The sequence below is a fragment of the Elephas maximus genome, chromosome 13 (genome assembly GCF_024166365.1).
Source record: "Elephas maximus indicus isolate mEleMax1 chromosome 13, mEleMax1 primary haplotype, whole genome shotgun sequence".
Lineage (NCBI taxonomy): Eukaryota > Metazoa > Chordata > Mammalia > Proboscidea > Elephantidae > Elephas > Elephas maximus.
Genome location: NC_064831.1, coordinates 64,634,483 through 64,656,494, shown reverse-complemented (window position 1 = coordinate 64,656,494; position 22,012 = coordinate 64,634,483). Strand labels below are relative to the sequence as shown.

Below are 22,012 nucleotides of genomic sequence, written 5' to 3'. Positions count from 1 at the left end.
TGGCTTCCCAGCAGGACTGAACACTCTGAAGGCAGGGATTGTCTTTCCTTCACCATGCCTTGAACATTCAAGTGTTTAATCAATTAATTTACCATGGAAATAAAAAGAAATGCTTCTCAGAGTCAAAGCAACCAGCTCCGTGGTAACCCACCTGGGAATCTTAAGCACATTTTCCTTATACTTCTGGTGTGCCTGCTGTGGTGTGAACTTTAAGTCAGCTGATAGTCCTGAACAGAAGCCACCTTGTCCTCTCAGGGCCTAGCATGGCTCATTGGGATTGCTACTATCCTTATTAAACGAACAGGGAATAGGGGTCCAGAGTGGTTTAGCTCCTTGTTTTCCAGGTCCCACAGTAAGAGGACTTGCAAGTGATTCCATCGGGGGAAGGACAAAAGAATGGACAGTGAGTTAGGAAAAGCCATGACTTCACACAGCGGTGCCAGAGGGAAGGGGAAACAGGTGTTAGAAGGGGAAGGCAGCGTACAAAGAACAGATGCTCCTGAGTGTTTAAACCAACACAGCAAAGCTTACAGACAAGGGCTGGCTGGCCTTCTCAACTGTCACCTTGAGAGTCAGACACCACACGTTTTTGGAACTCCATTTGTGAACAGCTTTCAGAGTTGGCACGATTTTCTTTTAAATCTCTTCAATGATGGTCAATTTTCAAACGCGGAGGGTGAACTTTACGTTAGAAATGCACATCATTCATTTGGAGGGAAGCCAGGTAAACAGGATGAGTGACCAGGCTGTTTACTGTCTCTGATTGACAATGGGGTGTGGCCACAAACCATGATGGTTTTCTAGTGTGGCTTAAACTGCCGCTGAAGGCAACTCCCAGTGAGGAATCACGAATTCTGAGTAGTCACTGACCTAATGTCGAGACGTTTGAAATGGTTTCTTTGAAGAACAACACTGTTATGGATGCAGAAATTTCTTTAAAAATTAGCCTCTTTGTGGTCACACATCATGTGCCTGAATTAGACTGAGAATTGCTTAGGGGCAAGAGTAACAGTGGCAGATACAGGACTCGGGAAGACAAGGCAGGGTCAAAGCAGCACATGGAATCAAGGCTGTAAACCTAGCCAGTAAGTGACCTCGTCCCTGTACCACAAGGGGGAGGGACAGGCCACCCTGGGAACTGTCTCCCCACACCAGAGAGAAACCGCAGTCAAGGGGTGTGCTGCAGCCCTGCTCCGTGGCTCAGCCCCACTCTGGGTGTATCAGGGACCCAGACTGCATGCTCCTCACCGGGATCCCTGTGCCTTGGTCAGGCACCCTGCATCTAGAAATCAAGTGATAAGGGACATCGGTGCTTTCTTCCCGTGGCTGGCCAGCTGTAAAGTTGCCAAGAGCGCCCAGTGCAGGCAGGCCCCCCCGTATTGTCAGAAGCCAGACATATGCTAATCCGAGTGCTAGTTCTAGATGACGGTATGGTTTTCTCACTGTTAGGTTTGGACAATTACCCAGATAATTTAAACACAAAATCCTGCTTTGGATTTGATCCTTCTGAAAACTTAAGGGGGAGGCCGAATTCTCAGCGTGGTCTGTCTCTGCAGCTTGGACCTGGTAGCCAGGCCCTTGTCCAAAGCAGGTTTAACTATGAAGAAAGAAGGGGTGGGTGAAGGCCTCTTAGCTGAGTTTACCTCCCTGAACGAGGAAGAAACCAATACATAATGCTGGAGGACAACAGGTAGGGTGGGGAGACAGGTATATTCAAGCCTCAGTTTCCCCATCTGTGAAATGAAGAGTTTGGCTAGATGATGTTTACTTCTAAAGTCCTATGAGTCTATGAATAAAAACTGAAATAAATTTGATACCCACTGCCGTCAAGTTGGTTCCAACTCACAGTGTCCCTATAGGACAGAGTAGAATTGCCCCACAAGCTTTCCAAGGAGCAGCTGGAGGATTTGAACTGCCGACTTTTTGGTTAGCAGCTGAGCTCTTAACCACTGTGCCACCAGGGCTCCTTTAAAAATTTGATAGTTGTTATTATTACCAAAGGGAGGGTGACTTACGTTTTAGGAGCTTGCTTAAATTATGGAATAATATTGCCAGGTGACTTTGACACAGATGATTTGGGATCCTCTCCTGTGGAGGGGGCCTGTGTGGCTTAGTGCCAGATCTGTGAAGTTGAAGTCCACAAGTAACGGCTCCAGTGAGAAGTCTTTTGGGGAAGGTGGGGAGGGAGGCAGATCTCTAGCCTGCTCTCTGACCTGTATTGTATTTTCCCTTAACGAAGCCCTTCACTTGAGAGAAGACAAGCTCCTGCCCACAGTAAGTGCAAAAGCAAGCTGCAGAGGGCCAGGGGAGAGGCAAACTACCCACTGAAGGGAGGCTGTTTGTGGCCACCAGGGTTGGCCCTGTTGGAGGCCGAATCTCTGCCCCCAGAGGGAGTGTGAGCACCTGATGGGGAAGCATGTAGCCTGTCAGTCACTGCTGTCATAGCAGGAGCTAGGATTGAGGGTAATTAATCATGGGCTCCCTGACAGGAATCCTGAGCCTTATCTGTACCCCAAGAAATGCCACTGGTCTCCAGTTCCCTCCTCAATAAAGGAGACTGACAGTTCCAACAAAGAGGCCCCTTATCAGATTTCAGCCAGGGAACCTGAGGCAGCCTGAGGGTGTAGTGAAAGGCTTTTATGAGGGCCAAGGACCCAGTGAAGCTGCTGGGTTCCCAGGCTTTAACTCTCGTGGGTAGGAACGCTGCCAGGCACCCGCACTAGCAGGCCAAAGCTGCACGAGCTGTGGTCAGGAGCTTCCGGCACTGACCCGTGGCTAAACAAAAGCTGCTCCCTGGCATTCAGACAGCTGGGGAAGTAGCTGGGGCTATAGGTGAGGAGAGCGGGAGAAGAGATGGCCTCCTCTGGCTCTAGAGACAAAGGTGGGAGACGGCAAGAGTGTTGGAGGGAAAGTCACTCCTTCCCCACCACAGAGAACAGGGACATTCCAGTGAAGACCAGGAGCAACTGGAAGCAGGGACCCCAGACAGACCCACATGGCTGCCTTCCTGCCTCTTGGTCAGGGGTGAGGGCCCAAGACCCAGGGCGTGGCCCTGCCAGGGACCCTCGATGCTTTTTCCTGGCTTTGAAAATGGTCATTAATCACTGCCATAGCAAGACTGTCAAGAGAGCTGGGCTGCCAGCCAGGGAGCCTCGCAGAGTTAAGACCCAGGTTAAGGAGGGAATGTGTGCAGGCAGAAAGGCAGGCGGGGCTCCTTCCGCTCCTCTGCATGTTGATTCTCACCCTGCTCCAGCCCTGCTCTCCAGAACCCGGCAGAGAAGTGACTGGGGATTTTCTTCCCTGACTTGTTTATGCAGAAAATACCTTCCACCGGGGGAACTGGGCAGCAGTGCCTGGCAGTATGCAGCACAGCCTGTAGGCAGACTGTTCCACTCAACAGGGCAAAGGCGAAAGACACGCAAACATCCTCCTACTGGACTGATGGGCACCCATAAGCCCTCTACCTCAAATCACCCTCAAACTGGGCCCACTTTTTTGTCTTGAAATGTGTGTGTGCGTATGCATGTATATATATATGTGTATATATATAATTAGGAAACCCTGGTGGCATAGTGGTTAAGTGCTACGGCTGCTAACCAAAGGGTCGGCAGTTCGAATCCGCCAGGCGCTCCTTGGAAACTCTATGGGACAGTTCTACTCTGTCCTATAGGGTTGCTATGAGTCGGAATTGACTCGACGGCACTGGGTTTACTGGGTTTACACATAATTGAAATATAACTTATATATAGTGTAGTGCACTAATCTAAAGTAGATAGCTAAACAAATTCTTACATCCATATAACCCATGGGACCATTACTCGGAGCTGTGGTGGCACAGTGGTTAACAGCTTGGCTGCTAACCAAGAGGTTGGCAGTTTGAATCCACCACTGCTCCTTAGAAACCCGATAGGGCAGTTCTACTCTGTCCTATAGTGTCACTCTGAGTTGGAATCAACTTGATGGTAACAGGTAATCATTACTCAGATCAAAATACGGAACTTTTCTAGTGCCTTGGAAAACTCTCTCATGCCTCTTCCCAGTCAATATCCATCTTCCCACCCTATCCCACCCTGGAGGTAACCTCTGACATGTATCACCACATAAATAAATGGAATCATATGTATTGCTCTGTCTGGCTTTTTTTTTTTTTTTTTGCTCAACGTTAGGTCTGTGATCATCCCAGTTGTGTAAAGCAGTAGTTCATTCTTTTTTTATTGGTGCGTAGTACTCCACTATACAACTTTGCTACCATTTATTTATCCACGCTATTGCTGATGGACATTTGTTTCCACTTTTTAGTCATAATGAATGGTGCTGCTATGAATATTCTTGCCTGTGTCTTTCAGTGAACATAAGCACTCATTTCTATTGGGTATAATACCTAGCAGTGGACTTGCTGGGTAAAAGGGTCAGCACATAAATGTTTTGCTTTAGTAACTACTACCCACAGATTTCTAATGTGGCTGTATCTATTTACACTCCCACCAGCACTGTATGGGAGTTCTCATGGCTCCACAACCTGGGAGGCTAATTTTAAATTCATCACTCTTTTTGATACTCCAGCACAGGCTAATTGCTTTAGGTGAATTTCAACAGTGTACCTCATGCTGTATTCTGCTATGGCTAATAAAATTATGCGTACGGTTGTGCTGTCTCTTTCCTAAAAGAGTTTTTATCTTCTGTGTACAGAGTTAGGAGATAACAAAATGAATGCCAAGGGCCTGTCGGGTCTTCTCTGCTTTGTCTCCTGCAGGATCAATAGACCTGGCTGGTCTGTCCAGGAGAAGGGGTGGCCGGCAGCCTGTGCGAGGTGCAACCACTCAAGGGCCTTTTGGCTGGGCACTGCACAGCTGTCCGAGCTTCTATTACCAATCTGTGCCACCAGCCTCTCAAGACCCAGCAGAGTTTCCCACAGTGTAAGTGGACCAAACCCTCACTTCAACCTTCCCCTACACCAACTCTTGGACTACTCACTGAATATTCGCTCACCTTCAACAAAAGAGCTGAAACTGCCAAATAACCCAATTTTACCATGTGCTAGAAGTACCGATAAAGATTTCTAAGGAGAAAGGCTGAATTTAATGACAAAAGCAAGCTTTTCAAATTAATTGTGCCTTTCAAGAACCAACTCCCTTCCCATTACGGTGGATAACTGATAGCTAGTTATGAAGTACTAAGTGACTATTAAAAAAAAAAAAACACGATGTGTATTTATCAATAGCAGCTGTATCACCTGGGGAAAGGAAAAGACCTGCCCTCAGACAAAGGGCTAATCCTGATCCTTAAATATTAGAGTTTTAAACTTTCATTTGGGGATCAAGTTAGTCCATGAAGTCACAAGGCCTATTTCATCTAAGAAAGACAACATATTTCAACCTACCAGGAAGGGTGTCCAGAGCCACAGGCCATTTACTGCAAGATACAAAGAATACACCAGAAATTGCCTTACCACCAAAAGGCAAAGCAATATATGTCAGGAACATTTCCTTGCCTGAGATGGATAGATAAGCACACAACAGAAGGAAAAACACTCAAACTGCACTTTGAGGCAAGCCAAGCCTCTTTCCCACAGTAAATTCTTTGTATATACACATCAAAAACAGATCCAACAATCCATTTGGGAAAACCAAGGTCAGTTTGCAGCCTTGAACAGAGCTAGTGGGGGAGGGAGGGCAGCTCTACGAGTGAGGTCTGGACAAAACTTGTCTTCCACACTATCAAGTGTTTCCTTAGCTTTGCAGCCTAGTGTGCTCAGATGGGGCAGGGGCTGACAAGGAGAGCCTGGCTCGTGGGCATCCTGGGTGTGTATAAGGTGCTTCTGTCTCCGGCGTACGTCATCCCCACCCTAAACTGCCCCAACAGATGGCAGTCTCTCTGCCACTGTTGAGTTAGTCACATCTGCCCTTTCCTGAGAGGCAAGCCTTACCCTCAGATGAAGACTTCTCCTGCACACAGAACTCTATTTTGTATTAATTAGCTAGATGCAGTCAGATCCTATACTCCACAGTGGCCTGGAGAGGCAGGCCACCTCCCTCTATTGGCTTGGGATACTGAAGGAGAGACAAGGGGTTGTCCGTTGCCCCAAAGGGAGAAAGTGATGGACCTGCTGGTGTTATGGGCCAAGTTTTTCAAAGGTGTTGCCAAAGCAAGAAAGAGCACTGGCCTGGGAGTTAGAATACCAAGTTCTAATTCCGCTAGGTGGCCTTAGGTAAGTCACTTAACCTCAGAGCTGATTCTTTGTGGGTGATGATAACCTTTGCTCTGTCCTCCTACCAAGTGGAGCTGTGGGGAGTGGCAGACTAGAGAATGGGTTGAAACTGTGCGGGATGATAATAAAAAAAAATAACAGCAAAATTATCATCACAATCATCCTGGCTCTGATGAGTTCACAGTTTTGTTTCACCCTCTAGGGAACAAGCCTTTCTTCCTCACTGATGAGGGGAGAGTGGAATCATGTATGTACAGCCTTTGTTTATCAGACTTCCAAATTAATCCCCCTCTTGAGCACTGGGAGACTAAATATCTCAGAAACCACCCATAGTGAGTTACATCAGCCAGAGATTATTTACAATCATTTGGATTTATTTCAGGCAAAGAAATGTGTGCGTCTTTACACACATACACACACACACACACACAGAGCAAAAGATGAGAAAAAAGGGGCATCAGAGTTCTGAAATCTAACCAAGCCTTTCTAGAAAACATTTTGAGGGAAAACAGAATCAAGAGTAATTTGTTTAATTCAATTTGGCTTCAGTCAGTGGAAAAGGAAATACTTTATTCAGCGGGGGAATGGAAGAAGCACTTCTTGGGGTTTCTTTGTGTATCTGTTGCACAGGCAATTATTCTGACAGAAACTTGCTACTAAAGGGGCTTTTTTTTTTTTGGACATCTGACTAGGTCACTGTCTGTTGCGAGCTCAACAGACACAATCATGGACACAAAATACAGAACACACAACTTGGAAGGAACTTCTACCTAGACTACTGGAATCCTCTCATTTTATAGATAAGGAACTATGGCCCCCAGAGAGGGGTTTGCCCGAGACCATGGAGAAGGGTGGAATGTTAGCCCTGGCTTTGCACTGATCAATCCCGAGCTCGTTCCCCCACCACACGGCAGCAGCAGACAGACAGCGAGCCAGCCGATTCAGCATCTGCCTCGGCGACTCCGCTCCTTCTACATGGAAGGTTGCCCTGTGGTGGGGGAGGGGGTCACCAGGGTGCAAGTAGCCTCTGTCTAGCCTAGAAACCAAGGTGCCATGGGCTGAAAGGCCCATCTGTTGCAGTCAATTCACCCAAACATGTTAACAAGTGAGAGACCCCGCACAAAGCCTTAGTTACAGCCTTGTCCCCTGCTCCCACTGATCTGCTGTTTTATCACCTGCAGCTGCAGTCATTCAGGGCAGCCTGCTGTGTGCAGCCTCCCTCAGGGCCCTGTCTACTTCCTCTGCAGGGCAGCCTGCTGTGCCAAAGCTGCCAGTCCACTCACAGCCCCATAGGCGGCATGAGGCTCTGTACACCCGGGCCATTTTCAGTGGCTCCTGTGAAATCCACCATTTACCCTTCACGTTTGCTTTGGAGGCTGAGAAGCTGACCTGCTGCCGAGGTCTACCAGGCTTTTCCTTGGTCCCAGCTTACAAGATCTGACTCCTGAGTGACCCAGACACTCAAACTCAAGACTGACAAATAAATAACAAGCGTCCAGGGGCCCTTAGTGTCACCATTATGTGAAGAGCAAAGACACCAAGCTTCACATGATCGAAAACGCAATCCACCCCCCAGACTTTTTTTCTTTTTGTTTGTTATCAATAGAGTTTTATTGATACAGTAACACTCACTCATGTACATATTGTCTCTGGCTGCCTTGATCCAGATCTTCAGGTCCACAGAGTTGAAAATATTTCCTATCTGGCCCTTTACAGAAATTTGCTGACCCCTGGGCTAGACAGATGGGTTCCCATCTTTGTGAGCTTGCTTTCAGTTTGGAAGAGGTGGTCAGGGAATATGGTTTACAGGAGCAGACAGCCAGGTCTTTATCCCTGCTGGGTAGGTTTGAACCACCAACCCTTTGGTTAGCAGCCCAAAGCTTAACCCATTGCACCACCACGGGAAAAATATGGAATGCTTCACGAATTTGCGTGTCATCCTTGTGCAGGCGCCATGCTAATTTTCTTTGTATGTTCCAATTTTAGTATATGTGCTGCTGAAGCGAGCACCCCCAGACTTCTTTAACCATCCACTCTAACTTAAGCCTCTCAGAATGAGTTTTCCAGGGAGGAGTTTTCCACACTGGCTGTCCTGCCTCAGCCTTCCCTCTCCAACTACACGCTGCTGACTGTAAGTGTTCTGAAAGCCCGGCTCTGAAGCCACTCCCCGGGCTTCGCCTTCAATAACTCAGCTATGTCTACAGGTTGAAGTGCTAACTTCTCAGTCAAATACTGCTCTTCACAGTCTGGTGCCAGCTGACCCGTCCAGGACAGCCCCTGAACTCAGGCCTCACACAAACGTTATCCCAGCCACGCACGAATGGCATGGTGTTTTGCCTCCTCTGCGTGGTTTCCCCACTCCTGTGCCTCAGACATGCTGAAGGTGCACCTGCTCTCAGAGGCCTTCCCTGCACACCAGCCCAGGGTGAGGTCCCTGCACCCACTCAGTCACAGAGGACAGCCTGACTCAGGCCCCCCCTCCCACCCCCCAGGTACTGCTACCTGAGTGGAGGTAAGGTTATTTCCATGAAGGGTTTTTCTGCAGAGGAAATTTTAAATCTACAGGCAGTCCCTGGGTTACGAACAAGATCTGTTCTTAAGTTGGTCTTTAAGTCGAATTTGTAGGTAAGTCAGAACAGGTACATTCGGTTCTTATTTACTGTCTGTTAGTCAAATGTTTGTATTAGTATATAGTATATACATTATCTTTCTGTGCACACAAAACACTTAAGAAACACTTCATGTGTGTCACAAAGTAGTGTGTGTTCGTTATTACAAATCACTGTATTTAACTCAAATTTTTCATACAATAAGCTTTATGGCAGTCTGTAAATTGGATGTTCTTAACTCAGGGACTTCCTGTACTCCTTCTCATCCTTCTATTACAGCAGTTCTCAACAGGGGGCAAGTTTGCCCCCAGGGAGCATTTACAATATTCTAGAACATTTTGGCTGTTATGATTGAGGGGTACCACCAGCATCTAGTGGGTAGAGGCCAGGGATGATGCTAAACATCCTACAGAGCACAGGACAGTCCCCCAAAACAAAGGACTACCCAGTCTAAAAAATCAATAGCACCCAGGTTGAGAAACCCTGTATTAGGATAACTAACAAGCAGCCAGACGGACTGAATTGGTTTTCCCTCCTACTGGTGATGCCAATAGTGAATGCAAACAGTGAAACACCTAACAAAGTGCTCTGAAGACAGGAAGAAGATCTGCTCAGGGCCTGGATCACTAGAAACTGGTATTATCAAAGGGTGCCGCTCACTTCTGTTTTGGGTTCACTGAGAAATCTACTAGCTGGCAACCTGGCAGTTCCAGCTGCTGTGCAGCAGCAGGATATTCCGCAGGCTGCTTGCTGCTGCTGACCTTCGTTTACAGGGCAGCTGTCTGTCGGAAGCAAGGCTGATGCACCTGAAGTCTTGTGCAGCTCAGCCTCCCTGTGTGTGGCACACTGAGTCAGGAAAACTAACAGGATGACTCACACAGCAAACATGTGCTGAGTGGCTCCATGCCTGGCCCCATGCTAGCACTGGGGACTCGCAGGAATGACAAAGTGGCTGTCCTCGAGGAGTTCCTAGTCGAGTGGGGACATATAGTAGTAAACAAACAATTACCCATCTTCACTCTTGGCTAGACCGATATAACTTCCATTTTCCTTTAAAAATCCTTCTGGGAAAGGAGAAAAGCAATAAAGTAGAAAATAAAGCAATGGAACTACACCACTGATTAAAATCTATATTGCTATGGCAGTCCCTTTGAGACAGGATCAGCTCTTGGGTTTGCACCAGCTGGGCTTGTGAGGCTTGTAAATAATTAAAAGGTAATTGGAAGGGGAGACCAAAGTATTAAGTGGATTTCTCTCTCTCAGGGCAACCAGGGAGTTTCACTGCTGCCAGTCACATTATCTTTCAGGACTATATTCTTGTTTTTTCACTGACACAAGCAGCTCCAGATAACAGTTGGAGGAGTAAACTAATTAGGGCCTGCTTATGCTACTTTGATAAGCCTGGAGATTGGGGGAAACAAGATGGAAAACTTTCCATTGCCTTTTTAAGCAAACCAGGAGTTATAGTCATGCCACTAAGAAGGCAATAAGGCTTTGGAAGGTAAAGGGGTAGAGAGAGGTGGGTGGACACAGAGAGAGAGACAAAGAAAGAAAGAGAGTTATCTCAGGGTATTTAGCTGCTGGGGGCAGCCATTATAGCTCAGCTTAGGGTAAAGAGAAGACTTTCATTTCTAGGTCTCAGTAAAGGACTGAGAAACCAAGGATGTGTGATCAGACACAAGCAGGAGCCTGGGAAGAGCATGGTGGGAGCAGCTTCCTCTGTGGCTTTGCCCTGAGGGTGATGAAGGTAGAATCGTGCCAGCCTGGGGTTCTGGCCATGTTTCCTGAGGGCTGACAGGGCTGGTGAACCCACTGCTATGACAGGATATAAAGCCAGGAAGTTGATTCACTGGACTCAAGGCTCAGTCACGCCATGGCCCAGAGTGGAGATGGCTATGGTAGGAGGCAGAGAGACTGTGAGACGGATAGAACGAAAGAGAATCGGGAGAGTGGTTTATAAAGCAGATACCTACGCACCCACGGTTAAACTGCAGGAATGCTCCAGGCAAGTCAGAGAATGAAAGGGTCAAAAGGATAAGGAGAAACAGTTGGCCTTTGCTTTTCATGAATCATTTTAGACCCTCCAACAAACCCCTGTTATTGTTGTTAGTTGTCATGGAGTCCATTCTGACTCATGGCAACCCCATGTATGCAGAGTAGAACTGCTCCATAGGGTTTTCTTTGGAAGTAGATCACCAGGCCTGTCTTTCAAGGTGCCTCTGGGTGGGTTCGAACTGCCAACCCTTTGGCTAGCAGTCGAGTGCTTAACTATTTGCACCACCCATCTCTATTCTTCCATTTACATTGCTCAGTCTCCACGATGCTGGACGCACCAACAGGAGGCCTCCACATGCTAGTTTAAGTGAAGCCCAGGGCAGCTGTAAGGCTACGGCTCCAGAGACCAGTTAATTGCAAGAAGAGAGACAAAAACATGGCAGGGCCAAATTTGGATGATTATTCCATTCATTTTCTGCCAAGACCCTCTCTTCCCTCTTCAATCTTGTCAATTATTTGGCTAAATTCAGGTCCAACCAGCAGCAAATGCCTCTTATCCTCATAAAATGCTGGCACTTTGGGGGAAGGACGGCTAACAGCGACCTGTACACAGTAGGCATTCAGTAAATATTTACTGAATTGAAATGATGAGCAGATTGCACACTCACCCCTCTTCTGCATAAAGATGAAGAGATCATCCAGGAACTCCTTCCTTTCAGGATCACCATCCAATTCATACAGCTGCAACCCCCAACCCCCAAGAGAAAAACACAATGAGAAATTCCATCTTGCTGCAGGAAGTCTTATACCATATATACTGCAATCATCCAAATGACTAGAAATGTGACTCAGAGGCCACTCCTGTCCTTAGTCCTTGGAGATCAGAGAGAACAACCCACTGTAAAACTGCTTCTTTCTTTAGCAGAAAGGAAACACTACAGACCTTGGCAAAATCTCGAGAGATCTCTCTTCCCCGGCCTCCGTCGGCGTCATCACTCCAAGTCAAGCCACCATTCTAAAAGGAAACAAAACACAAAGTTCAGAGGGGAATAGGAAGAGTGATAGAAAGCAGGGCAAGCATTTAGGGGAAAGATAAAGACCCTCAGGAATTGTGCTATCCTGGTTCACACAGCTAAGACCACTCAGATAACCACTTCTGCCACCTTTCCAGGGGCTTTTGTTGTTTTCAGTTATGGTTCCAAAACAAGAAGTAGTTGGGTGGAGGAATCACTCCATCTGTCGGAGGAGGGTGGGTGTTACTTATTGATAATCCTCCTAGTGGGGGCCTTACAGTCCAATTTTCTGAGGACTTGCTCAACCCAGCCAGGGAGCTGATCTTCTGGAAGTCATCACTCTGAGATGCGTAACTTTTCTGCAGGCTGTGAAAATACCTCACCTGACTTCTCACACAACACTAAGGGAGGGATAAAAGGCCAAAGGAGGACGGAGATGGTGCAGTTGTGGTCTCTCAGCCACACCTCATCGAAAGAAGCCCTAAACCTAGGGATCAGGACTCCCTAGCAATATCAGGGTCACATGGCCTGAGACTGTTCCCAAAGTACAGACACTCAGCAGCCCTAGGATGAAGGTTCATTGTCATTAGAGAAATAATAAAGACCTAATATTAATTCAATTGATTAGGTTAAGTCAACACCATTCAAATGAATAGGAGGAAATGGCAAATAGGCCTTTGTTCGTGCTCTTGAAACATGCTGCCTACCTTTCTTCAACTGGGTGACTCTTATTCCTCCCTCAAGACTCAAAACAGGTATCACCTTCTCCTCACCTATGCTCCACTAAGTACACTAGAAACAACTGGTATATATTTCTATCTGAGAATTTTACAGATTATTTTGAAATATGACACAACGCTGCCTGCTGAAAACAAAGAAGACTTGAGGGACTTGCTGATGAAGATCGAAGGCTACCATCTTTAGTGTGGATTACACATCAATATAAAACAAAAATCTTCACACCTGGACCAATAAGCAACATCATGATAAATGGAGAAAGACTGACGTTATGAAGGATTTCATTTTACTTGGATCCACAATCAACGCCTGTGGAAGCAGCAGGCAAGAAATCAAACGACATATTGCACTGGGCAAATCTGCTGCAAAAGATCTCATCAAAGTGTTGAAAAGCAAAGATGTCACTTTGAGCACTAAGATGCACCTGATCTAAGCCATGATATTTTCAATCACCTCATGTGCATGTGAAAGCTGGACAATGAATAAGAAAGACTGAAGAAGAATTGATGCCTTTGAATTGTGGTTTCCAGAAGCGTGAACAAATATGTCTTGGAAGTATAGCCAGAATGCTCCTTGGAAACAAGGATGGTGAGACTTTGTCTCACGTACTTTGGACATGTTATTAGGAGAGACCAGTCCCTGGAGAATGACATCAGGCTTGGTAGAGGGTCCATGAAAAAGAAGACGACTCCCTTGTGGTTGGCAACCAATGTCACAAAACACGTATTGTTAAATGAGAAACTAATTTGCTCTGTAAACCTTCATCTAAAATACAATTAAAAAAAACAAAAAAGAAGACAACCTTCGATGAGATGGATTGACATACTGACTTCAACAACGGGCTCAAACATTCAACGATTGTGAGGATGGCGCAGGACCCGACAGTGTTTCGTTCTATTGTACACAGGATCACTGTGAGTTGGAACCGACTTGATGGCACCTAACAACACCAGCATTTTGAAATTACTAGTCATCCTCACCATACTGTATGCTTCTTTAAAGCAGGAATATCGTATTTATCTTTGTATCCCTACATGGCATAAAATAGGCCTCAATAAATGTTTGATGAACTGTAATCATCGTTAAAGGCATTAACTAGTTATTTAAAACCATTCCTCAAAAACGTGCAAACACATACATCATACTGGAGAGTCAGAATGCTAGTCTCACAGTGTAACTCCGCTGCTCACCCAGTGGATGAGAATGGACACGGACTGCCACACCCTCTCATTTCTCCCCACAACCACAGGTGCACATGCACACAAAGGTATGTGTATGTATGTAGAGGTGGGTGCACATTCGCTCCCACACCACCCAGTTGGGTGGGGTGTGTAAATGGTAGGGGAGGGGTAGCTGGGGATGGGAAGCAGGGGTTTCTTGGTAAGACATTTTTTGGACTACACAGGTGTCTCATTCTAAAACCACGTCAATAAAATGAAAGCCTGGTCTAATTCTATTCTCTCCCACCTCTCCCTTTAATAAAGCTTGCCTGAAAGCAGGGGCTATTAACTCAGTTGTATTTTGCGGGCATGCCTTGCCTCTCCTACTCACTTCAGGGGGCTCTGAGATATAGACCCACTTTCTGGTAGCAGCAATTCAGTACACAGTGAGGTGTGTATAACCAAGAAGAAGTGACACTGTCTGTTGAAATGAAACAGGCCACAGCACGTTGTTCCCCTGCTTATCTAGTAAAAGCTGTGTGCGGTGAAGTGCTCAGCAAACGCTATCTGACTGTGCACTCTTGGTCTACTGAGGCAGACCATGTTATAAACCACACCACAGCAACTCCAGCTCAGGGAAGCCAATGATCAAGAAGGAAGAACACTGTGAAAAACAGAACAAAAACTCACCCCACATTGTAATTACAGTCACCGGTGTCATTTGGTGGCAACTAGCACAATGAATAATCAGGATGAGTTATGCCTGTCAGGTCAGCAAAACCAGGCAGAGTTACACTCCCCCTTTAAAAAGGATGCAGTAGGTTGCCCTAATGCCCAGTGATTTTGTTTGAGCCAGTAATTCCTGCTGGAAAGTCAATTATCCCGGGAGCCCCATCGGCTGAAAGACATTTAATGGGGATCATTGCCGCTTCTGTTATGTCAGCTGTTTACTGTGGCAGCTCAATTCCCAACTCTCCCGTCAGAGATCTGAAGGCTGATTTTGTTCACAGGAGGATTCTTTCTCTATCGGTTACCGGTTACTGAGAGAGATGAAAACACAGATTTTTGCTAATTGCAGTAACTTCCAGGCACTCTGAATGCTCACTCAAAAACTATTTAACACTCAGCTGGGTTGAGAGAACAGAATCCACAACCCAGAATTTTGAGACAGGGCTTCCCACAGCAGGAGAGAAGTATAAAAAACAAGCTCGCCAGTGTGATCCCTGTGTGACTATGTGTGAAAACAAACACCTCAGTGCTAGCGCTGAGCTCAGGGAGCAGGGACAGAAATGCCCTGGCATGGGGGTTGGGAGCCCATAGGGCTCCTTTGGCTTTCTCCAACTCTACCCGAACTATAACAGGAGGGTCAGTCCTTGTACTAGTTATAGCGTGCTAAATGTGAGCCCCTTAGAGAGCTTAAAAATCTGCTTAGTAATAGCTCAGTGACCACAGAGGAGATGGAGACATGCTAGAACCGAACAGAAATGGGAAACTGAACTCTGAGCAATCCCACTGTTTGGCTATTCCCCAGATAGGTACTGTCAGTTACTATTTAAAGAAAATGTGGGGAAAAGAGTTGCCCAGGATTGGGGGTATTTTCCTCTGTCCATTTCCAGGGCAAGGATGGTCCATTACTTAATTTAAAATATTCCATCGGGGCTGATGGAGAAATGTCCCTGTGCATTACTTCCTTTGTCTTGTGACAGTTAAACTTTGATCAGGCCTCACAGGTTTTCTGGCTGAAGGGAGAGTCATTCCTGTACCTGCCCGCCCTTCACGGTCTAGCTGGAATGCCATTTCCTTCATGAAGTGCCCCTTACCTCTGCCCACGAGGCAGAATCAATGCCCTCCTCTGAGCTCTGTTGCCTTGTGTTCTGGTTACTTGTGCCCTGTCTATGCCCTCAGTCTGCAAGCATCCTGTGAGCACACAGAAGGCACTAAAGACATCTGCTGAAAGACAGGGATAGGTTCCCCAAGGGGACCCCCCACTCCCACAACTCCTCTGCCTTCCCTGTCCCTCTTTCATCCGGAGGATTACAGGCTTAACTGGTCTCTAACTCCGAGCAACTGCTGTAAAACATCGCCTGTGTATGCAACTCAACTTTACGTGCAGGAGGCTCCTTGGCCTATCAACAAGGTGGGGGTATGACTGCTGGAAAGTTACCAGCCCGAAATAATTTTTTCTTGGATGCTGAGTATGGCTGACTGTGACTGTGTAGTGGTGGAAGAAGGCAAGGAGTGGCAGGAGAGGGGTGGGCCTGCAGGGGAAACACACTCAAGAAGAGACAGCTCAACATTTAAGGGATCGAGACAAGTCCATGAGAAAAGCATATCCATGGAAGGGCCACTGCCTGCAAGTCTACCGCGCCCCGCCCGCCCTGGGCACAGGCTTTGTTACCCTGTCAGCAGCAGTATTAAATAGCCCCTGCGTGCTGAGACTCAACAGTAGCCGGAGTGGTCACTTACTGCTATTTACAACCTTCTCAGCCTCTCCTACTTGAGAACTCCCTTTTAACATCTTTGATCTCACCAGGAGCTCACAGGAAACTGACAGTTTGTTCCCAAATACCCACCCAAGACTAGCTTTGGCTACTATAGCCACATTCAGCTCATTTTCCCTAGGGAAGCCACAGTGTAATGCCTTTAAATACCTCAAAAATGGTAGTGAAAGAAGGCTAGGGGAAGAGAAGGGGGAGTAGGAAGCTAGTGTTTGTGTACCTTCTGCGCATCAAAGATTGGGCCAGGAGCTTTCCACACATTTTATCACTTAATTGTGAGAAATGTGGAGATGGTTATTTGAGAGCCAGGAAAACGTGGCTTGAAGACCTCAAATAACTTGCCCAGGGTTTCAACTCTGCCCAAAGTCTGGGCAATGTGAGGATTTAAACCTAGGTTTGTCTGGCTCTCTTTCTTTTACCACGCTGCCTCGTGGGTTGAAAGAACAGTAGAAAGTGTTTTGGGTGGGGAGATGAGGGAGAGAGCAAAAGAAGTGAGAATAAAATCCTCTGTCCACAGAATCCTAGGCTGTCCAAGGCATGACCCTGGGTAGCTCCTATCAATGCGTGATTCTTTCATTCCTTGATTTACCTCATCTTCACCTGGGTGGTTCAGCTGAACAGCAAGCCAGCCCTCACAGGACACTTGCCCAGGAGAGTTGTTCGAGGGTACTAAATTGTTAACCTTTTCCCACTGCCTCCAAAGCCCCCATTCTCCCCTAGGGGCCTGGGGGTCTGGAAAGAGAGCACAGAGTAACAGCTCTGAGGGCATCAGAGGAATACGGCACCCTGGCATGCACAAAGGCGGCCTTCAAAAAATACTAATGAGTCAGTCTGACCTGACTGCTGCTCAAAATTAAAATAGCACTTCCCTAGCACCTCAGCTCTGGAAGAAGGGAAATGATCCCTATCTTTGAAAATCTAAAAGATTGCTTTGTAGAAGAGGAAACAGACTTTTTTTTTCCTTCTTCTTCTCTAAAGCCCCAGAGGGCAGAACTAGGTTCACTGGGCAGAAGTTACCAGGAAGATTTCAGGTCGATAGAAAAAGGGTTTTTTTAAGAATTAGAACTGCCCAATAATGGGGTGGGCCTTCTCAGGAGGTGGGCAGCTTCCTGACCCTGGATGACCATCTGTCTAGGATGTCATGGTGTGGAATCCAACATGAGACAGGGTTGGACTAGATGGCCTCTAGGGGCCCTTTCTGCCCTGGAGAAACTAAGATCCTATGACAAATTCATTCCACACAGATTTCCTAAGAACCCACCACAGGTAGAGCATCGTGCTGAGAAGCACCCACACACCTGTGATTCTCACCACTGGGAGTTCCAGCAAGTTGAACATACATGTTACACACATTTAATAGTGCAAGGCAATAAGTACCAAAATACAAAGTGCCCAGGAGGCTGAAGAAAAAGCCAGAGTGGCTGAGAGGTGGAGATCAAGCTGGGCCTTAAAGGAGGGTGCGGGGAGATTTACAGTTCAAATAAGCATGGAGTAGGGGGTAAACAAGGCATGTTTTGGCAGGGAGGATACAGGACAGCAAGTCTGAATAGTTAAGGTGGAAACAGGCTGTGAAATGCCTTGAATACCAGGAGGAAATTTAAACTCTGAACTGGGGGAGGGGGAGCACACTGGAAGTTTTCTGAACAGAGAAAGAAATGATCAAATCAGTGCTTTGAACTGTTTCAATAACCCGTTTTTGTTGGAAAAACATATACTATACACATGTGAATGTATGCAGGCAGACACTAAATTGGATTGCAACATGGGAGACTTTCACTTGGAAATGTTTTCATTACATTCATTTATACATAAACATTTGGTCATCCAGTATATACTAGACATTATGAAAGGTTCTGAGGGAAAAAGAAAAAAATAAAAGCCTGTGACTTTATGGGGTTTAAAGTCTAATGGGAAGAAAGAGAAAAAAAAAATACTAGTTATGTTTATTTCTTCTAGATTAATTTTTGAATCATTTGTCAAGACCTATCACTTGCCCTTCCCTTCCCCTTCAACGGCGATTTGGATTGCACTGAAATGATAGGATAATTTAGACAGAACTGACACCTTCACAATAGTCTTTCAATTCAAAGAGCCACGAGACTCTTCATTTAATAAAAAAAATTTTTTAACACCCCTAAGTAATGATTTACAGTGTTAACGTACTGCTTCTGTAAACAGTACTAAAGACTTGAAAGGGAAACCGAGCACTGGCTGTGCGGCAGCCCACGCTGAGGTGGGGGTTGGGGGTGGTGGTAGGGGCAGCAGAACCAGGGAGAAATGACCGTCATATGACGCAGCCAAGAATGAGAAGGATGAATATGAATTCTTACAGTAAGGAAGGTATGTTCCTGATGGAAACAGTAACTGGGCAGGGGATGAAGCAGGAAGGCTCTGAGCACTAATGAAAACAGACCACTGTCTCTGTGGGGTGACAAGACCAATCCCACAGCCCTGGAGAAGTCAGGCATGGCAGCTGGCAGCAAAAGAAGCCAAGGCTTACTGCCCATCTTCCAGTGAGAAGAAAGGGGGCGGGGGGGAATTTAAGGAATAGCTCCTGACCCAAGAGGGCTACCTTGGGTCTTTCTTTTTACTAGGATTAAAAAAAAAAAAGAAAAACCAGACCACGCCTCTAGGATCTTAGGAGCCAGCACTGCATTCCTTAGAGCTGTACCTCCCCAGAGACAAGAGTGCCTGACTTTAAAAGCAATTAAGTATCTAGGCTATTTTAGGATTACTCCTTGACCACCTGGAATATCTTATTAAAGCACAGCTCAGATGTCCAAAGCAATTTAAGTTCCCATCCCTCACTCTTCTCCAAGGCAGAAGTTAACCCTTTCCCTAAAGTTTAAAGTACAAGGCTAAGCTACCAACTCTTCGCTTGGATTCCCCATACTCTGAAACCTTTAAGAAGCTGTCCTATTCTTAAAGCATCATTGCACGTACTAGCAACTTTTAGGGAGATTCTCGAGTGTTTGCTGAAGACAGAACAGGAATGTGTTTCCTTACTGTCTACTCTCTATAATGTAGTAGATTCTGAAACCCAAAGTCAAGGATCTGGATGAATTCCTAGGACCTGGACCTCAAAATAGTCATTAGCAAAATCACTAGCCTTCAAAGGGGCTGATATCGAGCTCATGGATACCAATTAACTGCTCTGAAATACAAAATGTAATTAAAGTATTTGGGCTGAATACTGCTGTTGTTAGTATTATTATTATTTTTTAATAAGCAACACAAACAAATGCCCTTATCTTTGGCCAGGTCTGTGGTTCTGTATTACCTGTAGCACACTTGTGACTGCTCTACTGCTGGCCTGGTCAGTGATGTTGTAATGTTAGAAGTCCAATTCCAAGATCTTGGTATGAAGAAAGGAAAAACACTCTTTGCCCTCTCTCCAGCTTTAACTGATTCCAGGTGGTAATGAGACATGTACAAGGGTAATGGGCAGGATTAAAGGAGAATGCCAGGAGGAGAGGGGAGCCCCAGGAAGTAAAACAGATACTGTTATAAGCAACACTGTTGGACTACAAAACCCTCCTGATAAGATCAGGATTACTGCTCTTAGCTAAGTCGCTCAGGCCTTAGAAGCACTAGAGTTATAATTATCAGATGCACACCTTCCGCTGGCAGGTAACTTTAGCAGGAACCAGCCAGCGCCTCCCCACCTCTTACAGCAACAGAGATCAATTCAGACTCGGTGGCTTGGAAAAAGAGTTAAGGGACACTTTCCTAATTAAGCAGTAGAATGGAGAAGGAAGAGGAAGGGGAATGAAGGGTGGCATTCATACCTGTCCATTTGGACACTCAACACTCCATGCAATAATCAAGAAGACTGTGAAGAAATGGGTGTTCCTACAAAAGGAGGAAGAAAAACTAAAATGCAATGCTGGTGGAGGACACCCCGATACCAATGGGTGAATGGGCCCAGTGAAGTCCCAGATCCTTTTCTCTTTGAGGATCCGAGTTTGCAGCACCATGACATACTCTACCCCTTGAGCTACCAACTGAAGTTCCATAATGGTTGCTGACATTCATTCATACCACAGAGTTCTACTCAGAGAGTTCCAGAAAGTCAGAGCCTAGTGGGAAAACACCTCATCTGACCTTCATCTGACAGAAGGGGAAACTGAGATGTGGAGCAGCCAAGTAACTTGTTAAAAGTCAATGCTCCAAAAAAGTTTCACAGAACTCTTTTTTCAAACCATGTATTTTAAAGGTACAGGAAGAATGCAACATTTAAAAAAATGACGTGATGAATTATTTTATAAAGGTGAAAAACAAAAACCTGCTTTCATTTTCATGTTTGGTATTTCCACAGAGCAAGTTTTCTCAGGTAGAACACAGCTGCACTTTGAGTTTAAAAGTCAGCTGCATTCACAGACTTTAAGAGCTTCTCCCAGGACTTCTTCCACCCCACTCCCTCACGGTACTATGGTGTAATGTGCTCACTCTGATACCAGGCAGAACATGGCTGTGCTTTGTGTTTGAAGTCAGCCCCGTTCACAGATTTTAAAAGCTTCTCCTAGGACTTCTCCCCACTCCATCCAACTATGGTGTACCATGCCCACTCTGATATCAGCTGTTCCTGCGCTGCCAGCCACCTCCACTCTGTGAGTCTCTCTCACACTGGAACAGGGACTTACTCCTCTGTGACACTCATACACTTGGCACGGGGCCTGGCAGATGAAGGTAATGAATTTGGGGGAGAGTCACAATACACTTAAGAAGGCGGCCCCCAAATTATAAACTACAATCCCATAAAAGGATCTAGGACGCAATATAAATCATTTCCTAAAGACAGCAATTTAATTTTAGGACCCAAGTGGTAAGCAGAAGATTACACATCAAAAACAGGAGCCCATCATTCACATGTAAAATTAGCAAATCTTAAACAAAAGACTAATATTCAACAATAACAAGGGTTGGTGCAATGGAATTCCCCATACTGCTAGTGGTAATATAAAATGGCATGACCTTTCTAGAAAGTAATTTGCCTTAAAATGCCCGTAACAGTAAAAACAACAACTGTATTAACTGAGTACTTACAACACGTCAGGCATCGTTCCGGCACTTTATATGTATTAAACATTTAATCTTCACGATACTATAAAGTAGGTGCTATTATGTGTATTATCAGCACCAGTAGGTACGATTATGAGGTACGTACTATTATGAATTGGAACTGACTCGATGGCACGTAACAACCTAACAAGGTACTATCATTATTCTACCTTTCCGATCAGAAAACTGAGGTACCAGGAAGTTGAGTCACTTGCAGGTTATGAAGCTACCGAACAGTGGCACTGACAATCCAATGCAGGCAGTGTGGCCTTAAATCCCTGCTTGTAACTGCTTCAATTTTGTAATCTCCCCCATCTCATAATCCTGCGTCTACGAATCTATCATCAGGAAATAATTAGAAATATAGTATAATTTTATTTATAAAAGCAACTTCACGTCCTTATTAATAAATGCCAGATGGAGTAAAGATCTACATAAAAGCACAACTATAAAATAGTAAGAAAAATAGGGAAGAATAGTTCTTTTATAATCCTGGGAAGGGGAAGACCCTTCTTAAGTATGATAGAAACCATAAAGGGAAAGATCAATAGACATAGCTACATCAAAATCTTAAACTCCTACCTGATTAAAAAAACAAAAAAACACAAATTAAGATAAAAGCCAACCAATCAAGGGAACTACTTGAAGCATACACAAAGACAAGGGCCTATGCACAAAAGCTACTGCAGATCAGTAAGAAAAAGATAAACAACGGAATAGAAAAATCGGC

At 45.7% G+C, this 22,012-nt stretch overlaps 1 protein-coding gene and 1 non-coding gene across 5 annotated transcripts in view; both read right to left on the bottom strand.

The window, feature by feature from the left end:
• ARID3B (AT-rich interaction domain 3B) overlaps window positions 1–22,012 on the bottom strand; it is a 54,895-nt gene that overhangs the window by 12,380 nt on the left and 20,503 nt on the right. For all 4 annotated transcript variants that reach the window (XM_049906001.1, XM_049906000.1, XM_049906003.1 and 1 more), the window contains exons 3-4: window positions 11,756–11,827; window positions 11,481–11,553 (exon numbers count right to left, since the gene is read on the bottom strand). In XM_049906001.1, the coding sequence (XP_049761958.1) occupies window positions 11,481–11,553; window positions 11,756–11,827 (145 nt within the window). The remainder of the gene's footprint in view (window positions 1–11,480; window positions 11,554–11,755; window positions 11,828–22,012) is intronic.
• LOC126057499 (U6 spliceosomal RNA) lies at window positions 8,113–8,218 on the bottom strand. The gene has a single exon (XR_007512584.1). It is a non-coding gene; the product is annotated as a U6 spliceosomal RNA (small nuclear RNA).